Consider the following 12,689-nt stretch of genomic DNA (forward strand, 5'->3'; position numbering starts at 1 on the left):
CTTATATCTGTTTCATTTAGTTCTTTTCTGAGGTTTTTTCTTGTTCTTTCTTTTGGGGCATATTCCTGTTTCCCCATTTTGCTTGACTTCCTGTTGTTTGTTTCTATGGATTAGATGAAACAGCTACTTGTCCTGAAGTTGAAGGAGTGGTCTTGTGTATGGTGTCCCCTATGCAGACTCTGTGCTGTGCTTTTGTTGGCTAGCTGTATGTGCTAGTTATTTTCTAATAAAATTAAATCTTAGAAAAAATTAATTAATTAGAAAAAATTAAATAAAGAAAAAAATAATATAAAAGACAAAAGAAAATAATGAAATAAAAGAAGAAAAGAAAAAAGAAAAGGAAAAACTAAGAAAAGAAAAAAGAGAAGAAAGAACAAAATCAAAAAGAATAAAATTAAAACAAGACAGGACAAATTTTAAAATGTAAAAAAAAAAAAATTAGAATAATTAAAAGTTAAAAAAACAAAACACAAAACCATGGCTGGCCTGTTTTCTCTGCCCCAGTCACAGGGTGACTGGTGTAGGCTGGTGGACCCTGGGCTCACTGAGACTACAAACTCCCTATGACAACTAGACCCATCAGGACCTTCCTGGTATGCCATTAGGACCCTCCATTTGTGGTGTCTGAAACTTCTCCTCTTGACAGCCAAATCCTGCTCCAGCCTGGGCTTTTAAGGCTGAGGGGGAGAGAGCATCCTCACAGTTCCTCAGCCCTTTTAAACTCTGCCTTCTCTTTTCTGTGCCCCAGCATGACTAGGGCTGGTGTGGGCTTGCAGACCCTGGGCTCACTGGAGTTGCAAACTCACAGAGATAACTGGGCACTCCCATTATGGTGTCTGGATCCTGCTGCAGTCTAGGCTTTTAAGGTGGGATGGGAATATAAACCGGCTTGTTCTCCAGTTCCTCTGACCTGGAGAGCTTTCTTGCAGCTCCTCTGCAGCCTGGCAGAGTTCTATTGTTGTCTGTTTTCTGTGCTAGTTGCTCTTTTAAACCATGTTTTGTTTTTTGTGTTTTTTGTTTTGTTTTGTTTTTTGTTTTTTCTGTGCCCAAAGACAGAGGGGCCTGTTCCTGGTCCCTCAGTGCTATCCCTCCCTCTCCACTGCCATTTGCAGTGTTAGGAGCGGGAGTTCCCTTTGTTACCATCCATGTTTATTGCTGTTCTCTTGCCATTCTCTCTGTCTTTAGTTGTTCAGTAGCTGTTCAGTCAATTTTCAGTTCTTCGCAAGGATTTGTTCTATTAATAGGTGTAATTTGGTATGATCTGTGGAGGAGGTGATTTCAGAATCTTCCTACATCACCATCTTGAACCTGAACTCTATTATACCCATTTCCAAATGAGGGAATTGAATCACACATGTCAAAGCATAATTCTTAGCACTCAAATAGCTCATAATTTATTAGGTAGACAGACTAAATGAATCCAAGCCATTGTAGGTATCACCATGGAGGTCAGATGAGAACACAGACAAAAATGAGGTGAGGAGAAATGAGAACTGTCTTTTCATTTGACACTCACAATCTCCCTCTTGCATAAGGGGTGTTAAGTGAGTTACTCAGGTCATATAGTGAGTAAGGGGTATCTATGGGCTTCTACCTCCTGACTTACTGCAGTGCCCAGCTAGCTCCCACTACTGCCCTTCTAATTTTCAATAAGCTGTTTAATTACTAAAGAAGTATATTAACACTTTCTCTAGTATTTGCCCTTTAAAATCAGACCCTCTGAAAAGTTATAGTTCTTTATTACAAACTAATGCATGGTTATGGGTGACGTGTCAGTGTCAGTTGTCAGCAACTCTTTAGCATGTCAGTGTGTGTTGGGAGTAGGAAGAGGTAGAAAGATGCTGGTAGCAGGGGAAAAAGGCCTGAAGAGAGTATGTACATGCCTTTCATATCAATGCATTTTTTTAATAGGATCTGGAGTCAGGATCTGAGAGTGGAGGAGATACCATTTCAGTAAATCAGACACAAATAAATTTGTCTTCTAACTCTGAATCTACCGACCTACCATCTTCCAGCCCAGTGGCCAGTTCTGGAACCAAACCCAAGTCTACGGTAAGTTATAAATGATAACAGTCAGTTTTAACATGAAATGCTGATAATCATAAGGTAAGAGTTGATATCTCATCCATTCAATATAAAAGAAATACTCCTTGAGTCTTAGTTTCAGTGACTTGATAGCATTTAATTAAGTACAATCCAACGTATGTTGTTTGTTTGCTTTATAACCGATAACACAAGTACTTCACTAAAACAGGTCATGGTTCTAGAATTATGCAAAATATAGCATCAAATTTTGTTGCTGTATACTCAGATCTTTAAAGAACCAAGAGAAAAAAATCTAGAGATGGTTCTCCCTGAATTATTATCCTGACCACACCACTTACTAGTCAGAAAATCGCCTAAGACTAGATAGAGAGATAGAGATATATAAATTCACACACATCATAAATTTTATGTGGGTATTAAATGACATAGTTCATGTAAAGTACTTAGTGAAATGCTTGGCACAGAATAAATACTGAGTAAATGTGAGCTACCGTCATTATTATTATGATGCTTCATCAACTTTACAGTGCTACCAAAACAAATAAAAGGAGAATTACCACATGTAATAATATAGCAGGGTGTATTGTAAATAAAAGACATTTTCCTTTAAGTAAAAAGTTGAACGGCTACAGGAAAGCAGTATTTGACTGTAAAAGGTAACATTTATGGAGGAAGTAATTACTACTTCAAATATCTGAAGTCCCAGCAGGTCAAAAATAACCTTTCCTAGTTTAGTGAAAATCACAGTGGCGTATTATTTTTTTTAATGCCCATGTTAGCTTAACACAGAGAAACAAGTTTGGATTGCTTGTTTGCCTGACTTTAAAGTAAAAGGCAAGTTTGAAATAGGACTCAAAAGAGAATACTCTGAATTTAACATGGTAGATATGTTCAACTGCAAGAATATCTAGAGCATTTTTTAATAGAATATTTATTGAATGCACTATGCTAGATGAAAGAGTGGGAGTGGAGTAAAACATGTTTTCCATCTTTAAAGAGCTCACAATCTAGCAAAGCGGGGTAGGTAAGTAAACAGTGAAATGCAATATCATACTATATGGTAGAGCTAAAAAATTGGAAATAGGAACCAGTGATCTGCTACATAATGCTGTTGTTGGGTACAATGAAAAACAGGGTCAAAAATAATGTGTGTCAACAGGCAGCTGCAATGAATTGGTGCTCTTCTTTTTCATAATGGGTAAAGAAGGTTAAAATGCAAAATTTAAATATGGAACAAAATGATCTCACTTCACCACATTCTTACTGAAGTAAAAGGTCAAAGCCTCTCAATGGTTTTAAACTGAAGGTTTGGGAACCATTGGAGCATTGGCTCTTTGAACATTGGGACAGGTATGGGGCTGACTTATAAGAAAAAGGTAGAAAGGAAGGTGAATTCACTTTTTAAAGGTATTTATGCTTAAATTCTCTTTTTAAAGCACCTGCTATTATCCTGAAGAGCAGTTCTTTTCTCTCTGATATTTATTCCACGCTCATCTTTTACTTTAGAGTAATTACCATTGGTATCTGCTATTTCTCCCTTGAAAGATACATATTTTAGTGTTTGATCACCTTATAATTTGTAACAATTTTTACAACTTTGTGTGCAATTCTATCCCTTTTCTTCAATACCCCCATGCTTATAAATGTGCTCATGTTTATAAATGCATTTCCACCGAGATATGTCTATATATATATAAAGTTTTAGAATGAGAAACATAAAACCATCAGTTTTGGGGGGACTTTAATCCTTTAAAATACTTGAAGATGGGTCTGTTTTCAAATTCTTCATGTTTGCCATATCAATTGACCAAACTATTCACCCCACAGGCAAAATTAAGAAATACTAAAATTGGGGCACCTGGGGGGCTCAGTTGGTTAAGCGTCGGGCTTTGGCTCAGGTCATGATCTCAGGGTCCTGGGATCCAGCCCCACATCAGGCTCCTTGTTCAGCAGGGAGCCTACTTCTCCCTCTTCCTCTGCACACACACCCCCCGCCCCCAGCTGGTGATCTTTCTCTCTCTCTCAAATAAATAAAATCTTTAAAAAAAGAAATACTAAGGGCGCCTGAGTGGCTCAGTCGTTAAGCGTCTGCCTTCGGCTCAGGTCAGGATCCCAGGGTCCTCGGATCGAGTCCCACATCGGGCTCCCTGCTCGGCAGGAAGCCTGCTTCTCCCTCTCCCAGTCCCCCTGCTTGTGTTCCTGCTCTCGCTATCTCTCTCTCTGTCAAATAAATAAATAAAATCTTTTAAAAAAAAAAGAAATACTAAAATCAGTTATTGAACAGAAACATACTTTTCCATGCCCCTAAAACAAATATTTACTGAAAAGTTGTCAACTTTGGATAAAACTGTGACTCTCTACCCAGCTGTTCAGGTGTGACTTGTTACCTGGGCGCACAGTCACAGCTTCGTAGTGATGCCACCCGTCATTGGTCAGTGAGCACTGGGAATCATTATGCAGTGGACTTCGCCTCCAAACACAATATTCCACTTCAAGACAACCAAAAGCTGCTTAACCCATCTTGACCAATACCACAGGCAGTTAGAGAACTGTACGTGAAACTCTGTCCAGCTACTGAACTATAATTTAGTAAAATTCTCCAGCAGGCCATGAGAAGGACCCAGAAAGAAACACCCCACTGTCAAAGACAACTGACTTTTAGGAAATTTCTCAAAGAAAATGGCCAATAATTAAAATAGCTTGAAAAGCAAGTTTTTGTTTTGGGGGAAGGGTTGTTTTAATGTGTGTGTGTATTTAATTTTGTGTTATTATTGGTGTTGATGCTTTTGAGTACAATTCCTTTTTACTACAGTTTGAAAATAATTCTTTGGCCTTATGGGTCAGTTCTGTGTTTTCAGTTGTTTCTGGGTAGGAATATTAGAATGAAGAATTTTACCTATTTTGTCAGAGAGTAAACAGATATTTACCCTGTCAATTTGGAGCTTGGGAAATTATCTATTTGTGTAATGGCAGTCTGGCTACTTTGTGAAAAGCGAGAAAGCTCCAGTATCCTACAGAGCCATTCTTTTCACCAGGAACTAAAATTCCAAATTTAATATTAAGCAGAAACATTAAATTCTAAGAACACCTACTTCTAACATCCACTCATAATGAACTAAACTTCTGCTCCATAATGTCATATGTTTACAAAATGTTTACTTTTATTTCAGAATGATTTAATGTTACATTTGATTTGCTGCTGTGAAATCTATTTATAATGGTGACTAACTATCACAAATATTTGGCTTTCCTTTTGTATGTAAGACCTCTGGGTTTCTACGTGCCTATTTTTTCTATAAGATTTCTTTTATATGTATTATTAGAACAGGACCAATGAGTAATCTTCAGATTTTTCATGACGACTATGTATATATCATGCCAAAGAGTGAGCATTAAAGTAGATTTCTGTGATGTATTTCACACAAAAATGAAAAAGTCCAAAGGTAGGATACCCAGTACCTACCAAAAAACACATTAGAAAAAAGAGATCTAGTGTTTCATGTCCAAAAAATCACCAATTTCTCTCCCAAAATCTGTGATTTTTTTCTTTTGAAACAGTTTCATAATGCCTTTCTTGAGAGACACTTTCACAAACAACCCATGATTAGTCATATTACTTTTATACAAAGTGCTATGACTCATTCTAGAATGATATACTGACATCCTTCTGGCCATGGGTTCAGTTGCTTAAGTTGTTCCTGTATTCATGAATATAGGGTTGTTACATGAAAGATTTTAAAGCAGGACACTAAAACCTCAGGGGTTTTGTTGTTTTTTCTGAAGATACTTGTAAGTGTAGGTGTTCATTAAATTACTATTCATCATACATTTATGAAGAGAGAAACCAAGCCCTAGAAAATAAAGAATACAACGTATTTCATTTGTAGAATAAGTAACTGGAGGAACAGGGACAGTCTAGCATTCTGTAGCATAACCGAGAGCATCATTAAAGAGCAATGCAAGGATATGGTTTCAATTTAGTCTAAATTCCTCTTCCCTCTTTGTCCCAGAAACTCCCTTAGTTGCCTTGTGATAGAATTCTAATAACAGTGATGAAACCCTCAATCATTTGGGCATGTTGGAACCACAGCTAGACAGAGCAGCTTTGAGTATGTCCTAAACTATCTAAAGGAATTTTGAAACATATTGGCATTCACATCAGAATGTATTATGTACTGGAAAATAGCCCTTTTACTGAAGACATCAAAAACAGCAGAAATTATTAACCTACGTTATTGTAATTGCTACAGAGTAAAAAACACAGATACATCTTATTTTAGCTCCAGGTGGCAACAGTAGGTCTAATTCCACAGATTGAATACACCCCTCATCTTTTCATCATTACTACCAAAATAGCAATGGGATAGATGAGGGAAAAGATCAACTGGTGGAGGGGCGCCTGGGTGGCTCAGTCGGTTAAGCGACTGCCTTCGGCTCAGGTCATGATCCTGGAGTCCTGGGATCGAGTCCCGCATCGGGCTCCCTGCTCGGCGGGGAGACTGCTTCTCCCTTTGATCCTATCCCCTCTCATGTGTTCTCTCTCTCTCAAATAAATAAATAAAATCTTTAAAAAAAAAAAAAAGATCAACTGGTGGAGGGATGGGAGCTTAGGGCAGGCAGAATGATGCCCAGCCAGACCCTGCCAACTCCTTTAGAGAGAAGTTGAAAATAAATCTTGCCTAAAGGCTGCCATGGTGTGACAAAAATAGAGCTCAGGAGTATGCCCTCACTACAGTTCATGATCATTTCTAGATGACTTTTAAAAAGACTCCCAATACTATAATCAACATAATAGCCCACTGCTTTTACTGACAGTTCCAAAACTTGCCTGATCTATTCTCTTGTCGAAGAGAACAGTCTCTCAGTATGACCCCCAACACAACTGATTATGCTACAGTCAGTTTAGTGAGGCATTTACATACAATCTATTATTTTTCTCCCCTCTGCACGATAGAAGCAAAATAGTAATTTTCTGGTGTGACATTTACTTGTCAAAGCATTGTCCTCCCTAAAAGGTATAAATGTCTTGAGGTGTAGAGAAAAGGAGGGTGATGATGGCACTAGGTAAGAATTTTGACATGTCATTTTTAATAAATGTTATTTAAGTTCAAGTCTTTAAAAACCAGGATCTTATTTTCCCTTTTTTCAGCCAATGAGATACGGTCTAGTCTACACTGTTCTTGAAAGTATCAGTTTATATTTTGGGCACTGTGCATATGAGAACCATAAATTGTCACTCATAGTATTTCTATGAATCTGTATCTCTCCATGGTAAAAGCAGAGACAACAGGAATATGAACTTTAAGAAAGACCCGCCAGTTTTATCCAGGTAATAATTATGGAGAAAAGCATTTTTCCTCTGTATTAATAGTACCAAATAGAAAAAGGACAAACATTTATGGAGTGCACACTATGTGGCAGATATTATCTTATGGACTAGTAGGGCATAGTTCATTGAATCCTCACAACAGCCTTTTAGGTAGATGCTGTGATTTCCTAGAGTTCATCGATGAGGAAACTAGTATTTATAATGGCTAATCTGAGTTGCCTGTGGCCTCATTGCTAGGAAAGGATGGGGCCAGGATGACACCCAGATCTTCCATGCTCCTAAACACTGCTTTATGCAGAGATTCACCTGCCGACCACCTGGCTTCAGAATCAACATAAATTGGTCTGAGAGGTTTTATGTCGGAAACAAATTGCCACTGATGTTTGAGTTATCAGAGTGCACAAGCACAGTTTCATTGCACAATAAAGAACTGGTTCGTCAGAGCATAGCATAAGTCATATTGTTCTAACATCATTTTCTAGATCATCTGTCTACCATAGATTTTTTACATGTGTTTGTACGTATATATATACATGTGTATTAAATTATACATATGTATGTGTTATATATATATCAGAAAATATATACATTTATTTGTGTGTATGTATATATGTGTATATACAGACATACATTCTCTGGTGTTATTTTCCAGAAACCTGTGTTGAGTAATTCTTAACCAAATGGTTCAATTTTTAATGAAACCAAATGAGTAATTATTAAGTTTTTATATAGTCATAAAATTATTATTCAGTATAAATTTTTATATTAATTTTGTTTAAGCCTATTTCTTAGGAAAAACACGGAAACTACAAAGGCAGATCTATTCATTGTTACCAGGTGTGGGGTGTGGTGATGTCTGTATCTGGGTTAGGAGATGTAAGGTTTGAAAAGGCTTGAGAAAGGGTTTCTAAAGGGAAGCTCGTAAGGTAGAGGACAGAGGTTAATGGACACCTTTGACAAACAATAATCAATTTAATTGTTGCTTCTGTAAAAGGAGGACTTCCATGTAGGCTGCTTAAAAATAAAAAATATAAAACTCATGAAATACTGTTTTGATAGAGAGTAATTTATTAAAGATGTCACAGACAGTCTGATTGGGAGTATGATATTAATTTATGACGAATTAGCCACACAAGATTTAAAAAAGTATTCTTAACCTGGAATTTATGGATTTATTTAAAAGGGTGCCTGAACCCCTTGAAGTTGTATTTTAAATTGTATATGCACACCAGCATTTACACGTGGGAAGACTGTCAATATCTGCATCAGATTCTCAAAAGACTCTCCAAGCCTACCATAAAGAAATGCTCATTTGAGATTTGATGATTCAGCCAGTTTTCCAGCGAAGAGATCTGATGAGCATAAGAACACCTTTGTTATAAACAATATACTTCAGGCACATTGACAGGAATTACTTCATTCAAGTTTATTTCCTGGTGGAGAATTCCACAGTAGCCTTTTTGCAATAAATTAGGCTATGCTTCATGGATATGTGAAAACGAATTCTGCTATGGAATAAAGTACCCATTACCATTTGTCTCAATTATACAGAATTTCAATAAAATTAAAAATGATCCAAGAAAGAAAAGAAAAATCATTAGGGTTTTCCCATAATAGTTTCAGTGTAAATCAATTTTTTTTTGTAAATCAAATTTTATATCTAAATGAAATCACAGATCTTATACATATGATCATTAAGCTAACCTCATTATGCTTGAGATGTATTAAATGGCAGGCATTAAAACTGAAAACAAGAATATAGATTCTGGAGTCCAAATCACATCATTTTAAAGTATCTTTTAAAACCCAATTCATACATAGAATTTTAGTACTATTTGTATTTTGTTTTACCAGGGTATTACATACTATATTTTTAAATTATATACTATGTTATATACTATATTTTTGTTTAAATCATTATCAGATGGTTATTTTTAGCACAACTGGTAATTTTTCCTAATGCTGCCCACTATTTAAAACAAAATAGAGGGATAAAACATTATTGTCTTTTTTACAAAGAGGAACTGCAAATACTCCTTTTTACTGAAGTTTGGGGGAAAAAATTCAAGATAATATATAAAATTAATTAGAATTTAATAGTATTTCGTAATGTCACATGATAAGTAAAGAAAATAGTCAGCATAGTTAAGGAAAAAATGACACACAGAATTTTTGAAGAAAATTTAAGTCAGCCTCTTCTGAAACATCAAAAAAAATTAAATTAGTACAGTTTACCATTAATAAGTGCAAAAATGTAATGGTCTTAGAAAAATGTCTTTGACTGTAATGCTTTTGAATGTGGCAATTTTACTCTGACATAGAAAAGCAGTAACATTAAAGTATGTGGATTTTTAAAGAAATATTTGTCTTTGTTCACTAAGATCCTCATTGTTTATGAGAAAGAAAAATAAAGCAAAATTTATTGCTTTTTTAAGAAAAACTGAGCCACTAAAGAACTGGAAAAAAATGTTTTTAAAAAGGACATCATTCTGTGATTATTATAATGAGATGTTTCTTAGAATTCTATGATTGTAAAGCATAGAGGCATCCATTCACATATTCTGGATTTTGAAATAATAAATATGTAATTCATTAACCTTGGGCTTTGAAAAATAGAAATATTTTTATAGTCATTTTCTTTTATATTTAAAATAAATTCAAAATTCTCTCATTTCTTGTGTTTGAAGATATTGACATCTGTTTCCAATGCATTTACACATTAATTCATGACAGTCTCATTTGGGATGGGTTATTTGATCTCCACAATGACCTCCTCACATCAGCCTTTTCACTTTGAACCTAGAAGTTTTGTTTTGTCAAAAATAAGCATAACTTGTACCCAGATACACTGATCCTTAATACTAAACACTGACTGCATGGTATTGAAAGAATTTTTCAATTTTGCAAAAGTGTTTTTCTATCTTGTTTGTGTTTATTTTATAATAGTCTAGTTAATTAAGTTGTCCAGAGGAGAATTCCTAAAACCCCCCAAAAAGCGGGGGGAGGGAATGGAACACATATGGATCATGGGACAGTTAGAATTGAATAGATTCCATTAGGGCAAAATGAAAAGTCATCTCTACAATCTAAGGTTTAGTCATATGAATAGTACTTTTGTGTGTTATCATCATTACAATGAGAAAAATTTAGTTTTTCCATGTGCTGATGTTACTTCTCGAATCCAGCTCATATTTTCGTCCAAGAGCAATAACAACTTCCAGTTATTTCTGGGCAATGTAAAATGGCAAGCCAGCAGCATGCCACATCACAGCAACCAAGAATATAATTCATAGCACTGAGCAATAATAATAACCACTAAGTCATTTTCACAGTCCTCTCTCTCTTCATTTCAGACCTCGTTGTCCCAAAGCTCTAATTACATATTCAATATGTTCGCCCCCCCTTTTTTTAACTTTTCCACTTTGATTCTTTGATTGATAATTAATTTCAGCCCTGGCATTTGTTGGTCTCAACACTCACTTCTTAAAGACAGTTGAAGTCAGTTGAAACGTTGAACCAAGGACTCCATGGGAACATTCACTAGCAGTTACACAAAGTTTACAGTTGGGTCTTCTTCAGCTCTAGTTGTGAGCTGTCTACCACATAACAAGTTTCTAAATGAAAAAGTAAAAACATCCACATGCATTCGAGTATTCTGAACATCACACATCTAAACTTTGGAGTCATATAACAAAAGTATGAAAGTAAAGGAATTACTTACTTTCAATTCACGATGTCCTAAAACACCATTGCTTGAAAAATATCAATATTCCTGACTCTTCTAGGTATTTAATGAACATTTTGTGTGCTAATTTCCTTTTTTTTTTAAGTCAGTAGTTCATATTCTTCACATTATTGTCGCCACTGCCATTTTTAGTGATTCTCTTTTCTTTCCACTTTAATGGCTTAGTGTAATCCAGATGAGTTCTGGATTTGTAAACTCCTTCAAAGTAAAATCAATTGATGTTCATGAAAAATGACTCTCATTGTTTCCTGTTCACTATAAATTGCTTTATCCATTTTATTTTGTTGTTGTTCTGTTGATTCATTTTGAAGGCCCCATCTTTGTATGTAAATACTATAGTAATTCACCAAATGGGCACTTATCAAATTATCCATAATGCAAAATGCGGAGAATCATACAGACAGGCAAAACTACCTGAATAAATCAGTGCCGTTCAGACCGTGCTCTGGGACACCCCCAGAACTGCCTTCCTCCACCTGCCCCAACCAGACTTATTTACTTTTATCTCTTTTACATATTGGCCTTATGAATGAGATCTTCTTTGGCCAATCCATAGCATAAATTTTGTCCAAATCCTAGACTAAACAATAAGATTGAGAAAATGTTGAAGAATTTTTTGTGTGTGTCCAGAGAGCCTCTGATATATATCTCCTCCATTTCCAAGATCATTGTGATGAAGCCGCCCCTAGAACTCCCATGCTGCTAGGGCAAGCTATTCATTCCTAAAGCTTCATCATCACTGAGTCCCGAACTCTGGCAGATAACATTAAGTGCGAGAGAGAGAGAAGACTGTCTGTATCAGAACAACCTGACTTCTCCTGGGTCTGGGCTTCTGCTGGCCCAAATCATTAAGGTTTTAAATGTGAAACAAATTCTATACTTCAGAACATTGGGTTGTAGATAGGTTTGTTTGCCTTTTTGTTTGTTTGTTTACTTTGTTTCTATTGGGGAATAAAGTCAGAATTTTAAATAACTTTAGTGAAGGGGGAAAATCGGAGGGGGAGACGAACCATGACAGACTATGGACTCTGAAAAACAAACTGAGGGTTCTAGAGGGGAGGGGGTTGGGGGGATGGGTTAGCCTGGTGATGAGTATTAAAGAGGGCACATTCTGCATGGAGAATTGGGTGTTATACGCAAACAATGAATCATGGAACACTACATCAAAAACTAATGATGTAATGTATGGTGATTTACATAACATAATAAATAAATGAATAAATAACTTTTAATGGATTAACATTTAGAACTCAGAACACTTAGAATTTCCATTTAGATATATTTCTTAAGCAAATATTAGCTAAGTATTTAATTTTACAATTGGAATTTTCTGATATCAAAATTGTACAATCATTTCCCTACTTGTAAAACATTTATCATTTATATATATGTGTGTGTGTTTATTATATATAACACTACAATGGACAGTTCTGTATACATTTTTGTCTGCATTTCCAAAATTCTCTTATGTGGTTTCATAGACCAAAGAGGAATTGCGTATTTGTTAAGGAGAAATTTTTTTATTACTAGTAATAGAGGACTTTTCTTATATTTATCAGACATTTGTAC

General features: G+C 35.6%; 1 protein-coding gene across 1 annotated transcript in view; it reads left to right on the forward strand.

Moving 5' to 3' along the window:
- Positions 1-12,689, forward strand: part of DLC1 (DLC1 Rho GTPase activating protein) — a 412,979-nt gene that overhangs the window by 119,574 nt on the left and 280,716 nt on the right. The window contains exon 4 of the mRNA XM_021694274.2: positions 1,912-2,052. Within this exon, the coding sequence (XP_021549949.1) occupies positions 1,912-2,052 (141 nt within the window). The remainder of the gene's footprint in view (positions 1-1,911; positions 2,053-12,689) is intronic.

The sequence above is a fragment of the Neomonachus schauinslandi genome, chromosome 2 (genome assembly GCF_002201575.2).
Source record: "Neomonachus schauinslandi chromosome 2, ASM220157v2, whole genome shotgun sequence".
Classification (NCBI taxonomy): Eukaryota; Metazoa; Chordata; class Mammalia; order Carnivora; family Phocidae; genus Neomonachus; species Neomonachus schauinslandi.